Below are 11,494 nucleotides of genomic sequence, written 5' to 3'. Positions count from 1 at the left end.
TTTCCAAAGAAAAAAATTAGTACGTTGTTAACTTTTTACCGTTTTTAAGTTTAAATGCCGGCGTATTAAGAGAGATTTTGATAAATGGCGTACAGGTCTAATTTCAAATAAAATTAGTTTGATAAATGGCGTACAGGTCTAATTTCAAATAAAATTAGCTTGATAAATGGCGTACAGGTCTAATTTCAAATAAAATTAGTTTGATAAATGGCGTACAGATCTAATTTAAAATAAAATTATTTTGAAAAATGGCGTACAGATCTAATTTCAAATAAGATAATTTTGAAAAATGGCGTACAGGTCTAATTTCAAATAAACTAATTTTGATAAATGGCGTACAGGTCTAATTTCAAATAAAATTAGTTTGAAAAATGGCGTACAGGTCTAATTTCAAATAAAATTAGCTTGATAAATGGCGTACAGGTCTAATTTAAAATGAAATTAGTTTGATAAATGGCGTACAGGTTAATTTTAAATAAAATTATTTTGATAAATGGCGTACAGGTCTAATTTCAAATCAAGTTTGATTTCTTTACTGAAACTTACACACTTGAACTTAAACTATTTGGTCTTAAGTAATTTGACTAAATGTTGTTCAATGTATAACTCATCCTAAAAGAATATGTGGCTCAAATAAAATGAATTTTGGCTTAGACGCACTTAGACGCATATAAATATAATTGTTCTATAATGATGCTCACCCTTAATGTACAGGGAATTACCTAAACTGTAATGTGGCTCATCCTAAATGAATAATGTGACTCACAATGTGCATTGGGCTCACTATGCAAAACTGAAGTAACATTAAATTTATGAGAACTCATTATAATGGGGCTTTCCCTGAATGTTACGGCTTATCTTGAATGTAATACCGCCTAATCTGAATTTAATACCGCTTAATCTTAATGTAATAACACTTACATTAATGAAATACCGCCTATTCTGAATGTGATATTGCTTAATCTTAATGTAATCCAACTTATCCTGAATGTGATAATGCTTAATCTTAATTTAATACCGCTAATCTCAATGTAATACCACTTACTCTTAATGAAATACCGCCTATTCTGAATGTGATAATGCTTAATCTTAATGCAATGCAACTTAACCTGAATGTGATAATGCTTAATCTTAATTTGATCCCGCTTAATCTAATGTAATACCACTTATTCTGAATGAAATACCGCTTATTCTGAATGTGATAATGCTTAATCTTAATGTAATAGCACTTATCCTGAATGTGAAAATGCTTATTCTGATTGAAATACCGCCTATTCTGAATGTGATAATGCTTAATCTTAATGTAATGCCACTTATTCTGAATGTGATAATGCTTAATCTTAATGCAATACCGCTTATTCTGAATGTAATACCGCTTAATCTGAATGTAATACCGCTGAATCTAAATGAAATACCGCTTATTTTTAAAAAATACCACATTCTGAATGTGATAATGCTTAATCTTAATGAAATACTCGTTAATTCTGAATGTAATGCCGCTTAATCTGAATGTAATACCACTTATTCTAAATGTAATATCGCTTATTCTAAATTTAATACCACTTATTCAAAAAAAAATACCACTTATTCTAAAAAAAATACGAATTATTCCGAATGTCATCCCGCTTATCCTGAATATAATGTGAGTGTGACTCACTCTAATCTTTTTACTGATTTATCTGTTACTATAATATGTTGAAAGTTAATGTTTGATTAAAATATTTTTATCTTATTCTTAGGATTAATCAGTGTGATAAGATACAGTATCAGAATATGAAATATTTTTATCTTATTCTTAAAATGGTATCATTAATTACATACTAATTACTGACACAACGACATTTATGTTAGTAAAAGTTATGTTTTCTATAACGTAAAAATAGCCAAAACTTTGAATGAAACCTGGACATATTTTTTTGTCAGCCATATTTAATTTTTCTTCTTAAAATCTGTTAAAAATGGTTTAACATTTGTTTTATTTTAGAGTGCTTGAATAAAAAATGCGCCGTTAAAACTAAATATTTATTGTGGATAAAAGGTTTAATTTAGATTCTGACAATTTGTTTACGTTTGCTAATATTTTTAGAAACCCTAATCCTAAATCCAAATTAGATCCGTCAACGTTGTGCTGAACTCAAGTAATTTTTCATAATTCATTAATATTAAAGGGAGTGACCGGCTATGTAAGGTAGTTGAACTGAGTATGCAGTGTTGTGGAAAACTTCTTTCGGATTCATTTAGACATATTAAACTTTTTAAAAGTCTGTAAATCCTGAGTTTGAGCGCAAATTCGACGTTCAAAACTCCTGATTTGGGGGTGGATACGTTTTCAGAATTAGTTTTGTTTTTAAATTATTAAATAACGACAACGAAAAATAAAGTAAATATTATACAGTAATCTAATTAGATGGCTAGGAACATATTTCTCAAAAGAGATTTGTTAATAAATCAATGCTAAAATCTATTATTTCGTTTTCATTATTATATTGAATTTATAATTTCCTTTGAATTTATTGGCAGATTTCTTCAAATTCTTTAAATGTCGTCTTTTCAATAATAATTATAGAAAATCTGCGAACATCTTTGTGAATAACGAGAAACTAGAATAATGAGATAATAGAAACTAATAATTGAACAAGATTACTTATTTTCGATGATAAGATTAATTTTTTTTTTCTCAAAATGTTCCTAAACATGACGTCTGTAGTTTATTGTAGAATATTTTTACATTTTATGTCGTCGTTAATTAATAATTTTAAAAAAACTAATTCTGAAAGCGTATCCACCCCCAAATCAGGAGTTTTTAACGTCGAATTTGCGCTCAAACTCAGGATTTACAGATCTTTAAAAAGTGAAATATGTCTCAAATGAATCCTAAAGAAGTTTTCCACAACACTGCGTCCTCTGTTCAACTACCTTACATATCCGGTCACTCCATTTAAGTACTCTGTCAAAATATTTAGATTTTAAGTCGTTGATCTGTTCATGTGGTTCAGTAGCAGAATAGAAAATCTTCCATTCGATATTAATATAAAAATTATGTTTGGATTAGACACTAGTTAGGTGCCTTATTTTCCATTCGATATTAATATAAAATTATGTTTGGATTAGACACTAGTTAGGTGCCTTATTTTCCATTCGATATTAATATAAAATTATGTTTGGATTAGACACTAGTTAGGTGCCTCATATTCCATTAAATATTTAACAAAAAGGAAAGTTTTATTGCAATAAAATACACTGATTACATGCATTGTTAATACTTTCCTATCACATTTAAATATAAAGATTTACCAGCCGGTAATTTAAAATATTTAGCCTAAGAAATTCAGTCTTTTTCACAAACTCTGATTTTTAATCACTTTATCTTTGTAACCCAATGTCATAGAACTTAGATATTTCAAACTTTGAATTCTGTTCGATCTAATAAACAAAGTTCGAAATATCAAAGATTTACGCCAAAAATATATTGATTAGGCAATTTATGTTTGTGGCAATTATTCAATTCTTTGTTAGTTTGTGGCAATAATTATTGATCATAAAAATAGTATACGTCATTAATTTTGAAATGTACTTAAATATAGAAAAATATTATCTTTCTGATAATATTTTATTTCATTTCATCAAAACTGTTGATATAAAGAACCCCAATAGGTAAAGCCTGGTCTGCTGATCTAAGCCCTGCCTGAAAGTAAGCCCCAGTTGGAAGGGTTTGACGACTAAACACTTTATTGTCCCTTGGGACAAGAACAGAGTCAGCTGTAATTTTTATCCCGGACATATCCGTGTGCTCTGATCTTATGTGAGATGAGCCCAGGAGAACCCTGCAGATTAGAACAGCACCGTTATGACGTTTACAGAACTGGAATGCTTTATCAAATAGATCTGTTGTGTACACACCGGCTTCTCCGTGGTAGGTTCGTTTAACCAACTTCTCACTGAATCCAAACTCAAGAATCTTCTCAGCTGACTCTCTGTTGGTCCCATGGAAACTCAGTCGTTCCTCCTGATTCACAAACATCTCCTTTGCCTTATCAAACCGTTTAGCAAGAGTTGGATTCCAACAGAACACCATGCTGCTGACAATCTTATAGAGAGGATAGGGTCCCCAGTTAGACAGAGCTCCGACACTTCGTGAAACTAAGTTCTCGAAGAGCATCTGAATGTTGAAGAGTGGATTGAGATGATCTTGATTTGGTTTGGGAATCTCTATGTTCCACAAGTATCCCCAGCTGAGGATAGAACTAGGTGGAATAGATAGTGGAGGAAAGGTTGGAAGATGAGACACCTCTAACCATTGGGATCCGTTACACCAGACAATATCCTGACTCATGGATCCAGGTCGGGAGATACCAAGGAGTAAGGTTTCTCTGTGACGCTCAATGAACTGAGAACTAAAATATTTAGTTAAATTAAACTAATAATTGATCACTTTCATCGTTGAGATTATTTTTAATCACTTTCCGAATTTTGAACAATAATTCTATTGGTTTGACATATTATTGCTAAAATATGAATTTAACGATGAAAAAAATAATGAAATTTTTTACAGCGAGCTTTTGAAAAAATCTAAATAATCATATCAGTATTTAACTGGTGACGTTTTTATTTCTATCCGATGTTTCTGAAAATGTTATGTAAACTGCAACTCAACCAATTAAAAGAGTAATGATTGTCAGTCTTTGAATTTTCTTTTGATTATTGAGGCCATTGAGTGTTTTGTAATTTAAACTGTTTTTTTTATATCTTTGCAAATGTTAAGTCAATATAAAAATACAAATCAAAAGTTCATATAGTTTTCATTTATAAATACAAGAAAATTAAGCGCAGACGACATTAATTCAGCTTTATATACTTCTCACATGTTTACAGTTTAGATTTGAAATTTTTTATGTTTAGTCACTGCAATGAACGATTTCTAATTAAATCATAATTCTCTTAATTTTGATTTTTATAATCTAACATACATCGATAACATTTCAGTCTTAATTATTAAATTTTCTAGGATAATTAGAACTTGAACTCTGAGCTTGTTGAGAATAGTTTATTATGACTTCAAACTTACTGAATCATATGGTTCAAATTAAAATGATATCAATGGTTCATTCATCCTTTAACAACTTCAGTTTTTTTCGCCACGAAGAATTAAGCACAATCATGAATTACCGAAAAATATTTTTTTACAGTTTTTTTTGTTTGATTTTTTACCTTGCAAAATGTATGGACAGATTGCGAACCTCTGTAGTTTGCAAACATCTCGCCAAATATGAATTTGTCCCATTTATCTTGTCACCAACACCATGAAAAGTTAAACAGGAAAATCCTGAAAAACAAGGGTTGTGTTATAAACTTACAAAGGCTGGAAAAGGGTGAATGGGGATGTTAGACGCTTGATTGGATCTATAGTTTTTCTGTCATTTCTTTTTAACTTGAAACCTCGAACATTAATGACTTTTCAGATAAAGTAATTTTTAATGGATAAGAAAAACCGAAAATAGGGAAGCTTTTTAAACTTAAATTATTTAGTGAATTGGCCCTGTGTAGTGCGTACAATGTACACTGGACAAATGCTTTGTTTCATGTTCATTGGACATTTTAAAATCATAACATGAGCCTAACAGTCATCTTCCTATTATAAGATGGGTCCTACTGCATAAAATAGTAAAATGCTTAGTTATAGTTGTATTACTATACTGGAGAGTAGAGAATTAAAGTTTTATATTTACAAATTTGAAAAATAATAACAAATTTTACTCTTAGCCAAGCTTTTGGTTCATACTTCAGTAATCTGCAGTACAGTACAGTAGGTTTTAGTGAATATACGGGGTGTCCCACGAAACATAACAGTAGGTGAATAGTGTAAAATGTCTTCTTCCATTATTTGTTAAGTGGTTTGATACCAAACAGAAAAATAAAAAATATTATATGGCAGTCATTTTATATTAAAATTGATTTCAGCATATTTGAGTAAAATATTTTTTAAAACAAATAAACTGCAACAAGTCTTTGATATCTAATACAGTGTATGGAAGAAGACATTAAAAACTATTTACCATCTGTCATGTTCCGTGGGACACCCTGTATTAAATTCTTGACCAGAAAAGGATAACAGGTTGCCGTTGTGAATCAAACATGGCACTCAATAACTTCAAGGTACCTTGAAATTACGTCTAATGTCTTTAAAAAATGACCTTGAATCCTGTCTGGAAGACCAAGAAGAAACCGGTTCAGCTTGGAATTTATTTTCAATGGAACAAGGACATGCAGCGTGGTGTCCTCAACTCCCTCTTTTTCATCCTTCTTGTGGTTTGCAGAATTGTTTTGAGGAAGCAGAGACAATGTCATTGTAATTAAATATTTAGTATGAATAATAATGATAATAAAGCAATACTAATGTGGTTTCCCAATAGTCTGAGGTTAACAATTCAAGTTCAATAATCCTTTACCTCTTCAATCTCAGGCCTCAATCTTTTGTGTCAATGTTGCCTCAACTATGTAGGATGTATAGAGTATAGACTTGAGGTATGTATATTACAAGCTACAGGGATACCCACAAAGAATGATACATCAGAGACTGCTAATTGTGGTCTTTTTTACATTCTATGATTTCTCGTTCGGGCTAAGATTTTTTTTTAAATCAGAATTTGTTCGGCCTTTTTTCCATTCCATGGTTTCTGTGTAAACTTGTTAATTTGTTGCCAAGTTATACAATAAACTGATTTCTTAAAAGACTTGGGTGATTCTGTAGCTTTTGGTTACCCGGGTCTCTCTGAAAACTTGAAGATGCTCATTTTCAACCCTGCAATGAGTTTCGGGATGTCTGAATCAAGGTTATAATGCAAGGAAAGTCATTTCAGAGGTGTACGCATCTTTTGTACTGCAGTATTCGGGGCAAAGGAAATTATTATGTGAATTATCAAAAATATCAAAATTAAGTGCTTTTATCATCCTCGGAAACAAAACGAACACTGATGCGTCCATTCTTGTTTACAAATTCCGCCCAGAGAGAACTGGTTTCAATATGTACGCAGAGTATACGCAACTGCAATTAACTTTCCTTGCATTATAATTTTTGGTCTGCATTGTGTTTTACATATTGAAAGTTTTCATCTTTACTGTACACTCTATACTTACCGGTCAATTTGAAATATTTATGATATTAGGTAGATGGTCCTGTTTCGCAACTTCATGTGCGAATGAACATGAACTATTTATCCCTGAAGAAGTTAGTATTTGTCCCTGCATGAAGCGGTTGTCTTAGAAACAAAGAAGTGTCGGCGAACTTGTATTTTCCAGTTTTATCATGTAACCGGCTGTTGTACTGCACTGTACTGCATTTGTTATAGAATAATCAGTGTAGTTTAAGCTTTCATATTTACAGTATATACGGATATTCGTTTAATAAAGTTATTGTATCCTGTGGACCAACGTGGTATGTTCACTTTTTATATTTAAATAATGTAACATTTTGTCTAAAAAGTCTTTGTCACAGTTTTAAAGCTGAGTATATGTTATATTTTCCCTGTTCAAACTAAAGATTTTTGGATTTAACTAATAAAAAGCTTTCTGTGATTTACGATATTCTAATATTTTTATTCTTATTAGACTGAATCCTTGTCAATAAACGTAAAAGACTCAACTCGTCTTATTATGGAGAGTTCTTCAACTAGGAGGGAGGGTTCCAGTTCAAAGCTTTTCAGGAATACTACCCGGTAGACTTTTTAGCTTATTTACGAAAGAGTCGCGAAAGAGGTCCATTTTACGGAAAGAATTGAAAAAAGATGCTCGAAATTCAGGATAAACCCGGGGCTCAACTATTTTACAGATAGGATTGAGTTTTTTTGCTCCTAAGAAACTCTTTATGCGACAACTTGACTAGATATACAAACTATATATATGTAAAGAAACCTGTAAACATTAGGATATGCTCAATTGTGTTTTTTTTTTATTTCAAAAATTGAGGTATAATGTGTATGTTTAAAGATGTGAATAATCCCTTTAGGAAAAAGAAATGTAATGATTACATTTATTGTTATTAAACCTGATATATTTGTATTATCTTGATAATCTGGTTTCCCAATATCAATATTTAGGGACGTACACAAGAAATTAACTTTTTTTGACTCTCCAGGGGGGCTGTATGTTCCATACAACTCATACAATTCACAACTCCTGGGGGGGGGGGCTAAGTAGCCCTCCCCCTGTATACACCTCTGCAAATTTTTCATTATCATAAGTTTCTCTGAGTCTGCTATAAGACATAAAGAATAAATATTGTTACGGCGGAACGAAATATGAAGTAAAGGAATTGAGTCTTTGCCACAAACTCAAATTTTTCAATTCCTTAATCTTTGCTACCTGATAGTGTAGAGCTTTGATATTTCAAACTTAGAAGTTTTGATCTAACAGAATTTATAGTTTGAAATATCTAAGATTCATGGCATTGGGTTGCAAAGATAGAGAGATTAGAAAATCAGAGATTGTGGCGAAGACTCAATTCCTTTTAACGATTTGCGAAACACACCTGAAAAATTTTAAAAGACTAAGGCCCCCCCCCCCCTAAACGATAAAAGATGCTTCTAAGACATGCTCACGATTTTCGAATCAGTATAAAATAGTGGGAACAAATATTTACGTGAATATCTGCTAAGCTAAGACTAGCGTGATATATTATGAAAAAAGTACGGAAATTAACAGAAAAAAACTTATGTTGATATTCTGTGTTGTACTTTTAGCAACAACTCTTTTAAAAATAAAAATCTATTTTTATAGAAACACATTTATTTTACTTAAATATTGATGAGTATTATTGTTATGTTATCCGTAGATCCTCTGAAGAAAATACCATTGATAAAACTAAATTTAGTATCTCTATCTGCTAGTAAGAATATATATTTTCAAGAATAAGGTTTTTGTCGGATAAAGAGATAAACATGCATATAAATGCATGCATGAATAAAACTAAACCTTCTTTTTTCAGATTAATCAATGCAAAATTTGAAAAGAAATGCAAAAATCATGTAACATCTTTAAAATATAGCAAATGTTTTGCTTGAATGTTTTAAGATGTTAAAATGGTATTTCCTTGTATAAGAGTCTTGAGCAAGTGTTCTCACCGCACTTGAATCCCTAGGCAAATATTCTCATTTATTCACTGAATAGTTAGTGATTACCAAGGTTATGATGCAAGGAAAGTTATTTCAGAGGTGTACGCATCTTTTGGACTGCAGTGTACTGTCTCTGGGCGATAATGTAAACACAAGACGGATGTCACATGGGATCCATCTTTCACAAAAAAATCAATGAAATATTCGGGTCATAGGAAATTATTTTGTGAAGTATTAAAATTATCAAAATTAAATGCTATCATCCTCCTCGGATACTAAACGAACACGGATTCATCTATTTTTGTTTACAAATTCCGCCCAGAGAGAACTGGTTTCAATATGTACGCAGAGTATACGCAACTGCAATTAACTTTCCTTGCATTATAACCTTGGTGATAACTCTCATTATATGACTCTGTAACTAAGTGACTCTCCCATTGTATAGAGTTGCATTTCAGATTCACAACTAAACTCATAAAAGCTTGCATCAAAGATTTATAATTTATAAAGTGATTATTTTCAAATCTATGTACTCTCTAAATGACTTGCTTAGGTAACATTGGTGTAAGATTTCATAAGCTAGAAAAACGTAGATATTTTCCACATAAATTTAATAATAAAGTAGGGGTTTAGAGAGTTTGGTTGTGAATTGTGCATACCCTTCTCAAAATGAAGCACCACTTAAAACAACCTTTGTACTCACAGATACTTGCTAATTTACTTTGCATTAAAGAAAGCACATGAAACATAAATAAGATTTAGGGGCATTTAAAAAAGGCATGTAAAGAGTCCCTCTACTCCTTATCCATAAAATAAAGCTCTTGGATGCTAGCTATTATAGCTGGCCAAACGTCTAAATTTTGTGGAAACCCACACTGGGCACTTTAATTACAGGGTTACCCGCAAAGGATGAGACTTCAGAGATGACTGTACAAAATTTAAACTGTCTTATTACTTATATCTAGGATTCTCTGTAACTTCAAACAGGGTTCTTTCAATGCCGTGTCAATAAATAGGCAAGACAAGATTCAAGCCAAATACTTCAAATATGAAATTTTATTAGTTTCAGGTCGTCTTTACAGTCTTATCCTTTGTTGGAAACCCTGTAGTATATAATAAATTCTATGTTAAACCTGTCTGATTGTCTGAGTATGTCAATGACCTCCTCGTTACTATGAGTATCCCACAAACCATCACTTGCTAGAACTAAAATAATTCATCCTGGGATTGTAAGCATATTTTCAACTGACCCTCCATGCAAAAATCGTAATGGCCGATTCAAAACGATACCCTTTATATAAAAACTCTATCTGATAAAAAAGTAGAGGATATTGTCGTTGCAGTTCTAGCTAAATATATTTAAAAGTGAGTATTTCTCATCTTTCCTATACGTTTTCCTGCAGTAAAAATGCGCACTTTTAAGGCTACCAGTATGAATTGAGCAGTGCCATCTTTCCATAGAGGGTCACTTCAAATTACCTTACAGTCCCTTTAATTTGTTTAAAACCAAAGTTTTATTTATCATGAAATATACATGTTTGAAATTTTTTGAAGTAAAATATTTGTTTTTGATTAAACATATATCGGAATATACTCAATAATACATATTATAGCAAAAATAATTTTGTTCATGATCTTTGCACAGCGGGGCTGTATCTTAGCTACCTGTAGCTAAGATTTAGACAGCTTACACTGATATAGGATATTAGGAGATTATGGCCCATTCATACAGTACAAACATCAAATATGCAGTACGCTTTCGGAGTACAAGTGTAAGGGGGGTTTTTGTATCTTGCATTTTACTCAGCTTTCTCAGAACAGTTTATTAACGATGACATTTCTCTGTATAAGAATGTAAATTTACGTCTTATTCTGAAAATGGAATCCTGCAGACTAAGGAGTAGTGGATTTTAATAGTTAAATGGAAAACAAATTTTCCATTTAAATATTTTTAGAAATCACCCCCAAATACTTTAATATACAGATTGACCTTTGGAAGTGAATTACATAGCCTGTACAATTAGTAAAGGATTAGCGTACATCATCACGCTATATATACTATGTATAACCTTGTTGGGTCTTCCGTCAAAAATGGATATTTCTATATTCATGATAGATCTCTGTGACCATATTTGAACAGAAATCTCTAATACTGGGACTAATTATAAAGTTCAAATTGTTTACAACATAATCTTTAAGGGGGTTTATTTTGGAGACTGAAAAAGTGTTTTTATTGTTTAATGTCTGGTGTATGCACAAAGAGGACTTTATAAGGTTATAACGAGCTAGTGTGAAAAATGTTTCTGTTAAAACAAAGCAATCATCGTATTGGCTTATGAACCATCATTCAAACTTTTCAATAGTGCGTTTCCCCCCCCCCCCCCCCC

The 11,494-nt window shown here is 31.5% G+C and overlaps 3 protein-coding genes across 6 annotated transcripts in view; 1 reads left to right on the top strand and 2 right to left on the bottom strand.

Moving 5' to 3' along the window:
• Positions 1–3,502: 3,502 nt before the first annotated feature.
• LOC111700409 (uncharacterized) lies at positions 3,503–6,886 on the bottom strand. Its single transcript, XM_023471295.1, has 3 exons — positions 6,192–6,886; positions 5,209–5,323; positions 3,503–4,394 (listed from the first exon to the last, which is right to left on the bottom strand). Exons 1-3 carry the CDS (start codon positions 6,343–6,345, stop codon positions 3,611–3,613), a joined length of 1,053 nt encoding a protein of 350 aa, XP_023327063.1. The 5' UTR covers positions 6,346–6,886; the 3' UTR covers positions 3,503–3,610.
• Positions 6,887–7,122: 236 nt separating this feature from the next.
• Positions 7,123–11,494, top strand: part of LOC111700422 (uncharacterized) — a 41,704-nt gene continuing 37,332 nt past the window's right edge. The window contains exons 1-2 of one of the 3 annotated variants that reach the window (XM_023471317.1): positions 7,123–7,432; positions 7,606–7,712. In XM_023471317.1, the coding sequence (XP_023327085.1) occupies positions 7,651–7,712 (62 nt within the window). In that variant the 5' untranslated portion in view covers positions 7,123–7,432; positions 7,606–7,650. Of the gene's footprint in view, positions 7,433–7,605; positions 7,713–11,494 lie in introns of those variants that run through there. The other 2 variants (XM_023471320.1, XM_023471313.1) reach the window with 2 other exon arrangements.
• Positions 8,762–11,494, bottom strand: part of LOC111700420 (probable protein phosphatase 2C 49) — a 17,806-nt gene continuing 15,073 nt past the window's right edge. For both annotated transcript variants that reach the window (XM_023471309.1, XM_023471307.1), the window contains 3 exons: positions 10,241–10,313; positions 9,085–9,129; positions 8,762–8,832 (listed from right to left, as the gene is read on the bottom strand). In XM_023471309.1, the coding sequence (XP_023327077.1) occupies positions 8,790–8,832; positions 9,085–9,129; positions 10,241–10,313 (161 nt within the window). In that variant the 3' untranslated portion in view covers positions 8,762–8,789. The remainder of the gene's footprint in view (positions 8,833–9,084; positions 9,130–10,240; positions 10,314–11,494) is intronic.

This window comes from Eurytemora carolleeae, unplaced genomic scaffold, assembly GCF_000591075.1.
Source record: "Eurytemora carolleeae unplaced genomic scaffold, Eaff_2.0 scaffold349, whole genome shotgun sequence".
Lineage (NCBI taxonomy): Eukaryota > Metazoa > Arthropoda > Copepoda > Calanoida > Temoridae > Eurytemora > Eurytemora carolleeae.
This window is presented reverse-complemented; position numbering and strand designations above follow the sequence as displayed.

Coding starts and splice junctions, on each gene's coding strand:
- LOC111700409 (XM_023471295.1), bottom strand. CDS start 6,345: ATGACATTGTCTCTGCTTCCTCAAAACAATTCTGCAAACCACAAGAAG. Junction 5,324..6,191: donor TCTTCCAGACAGGATTCAAG/GTCATTTTTTAA, acceptor CTTGTTTTTCAG/GATTTTCCTGTTTAACTTTT. Junction 4,395..5,208: donor CTGTCCATACATTTTGCAAG/GTAAAAAATCAA, acceptor TAAATATTTTAG/TTCTCAGTTCATTGAGCGTC.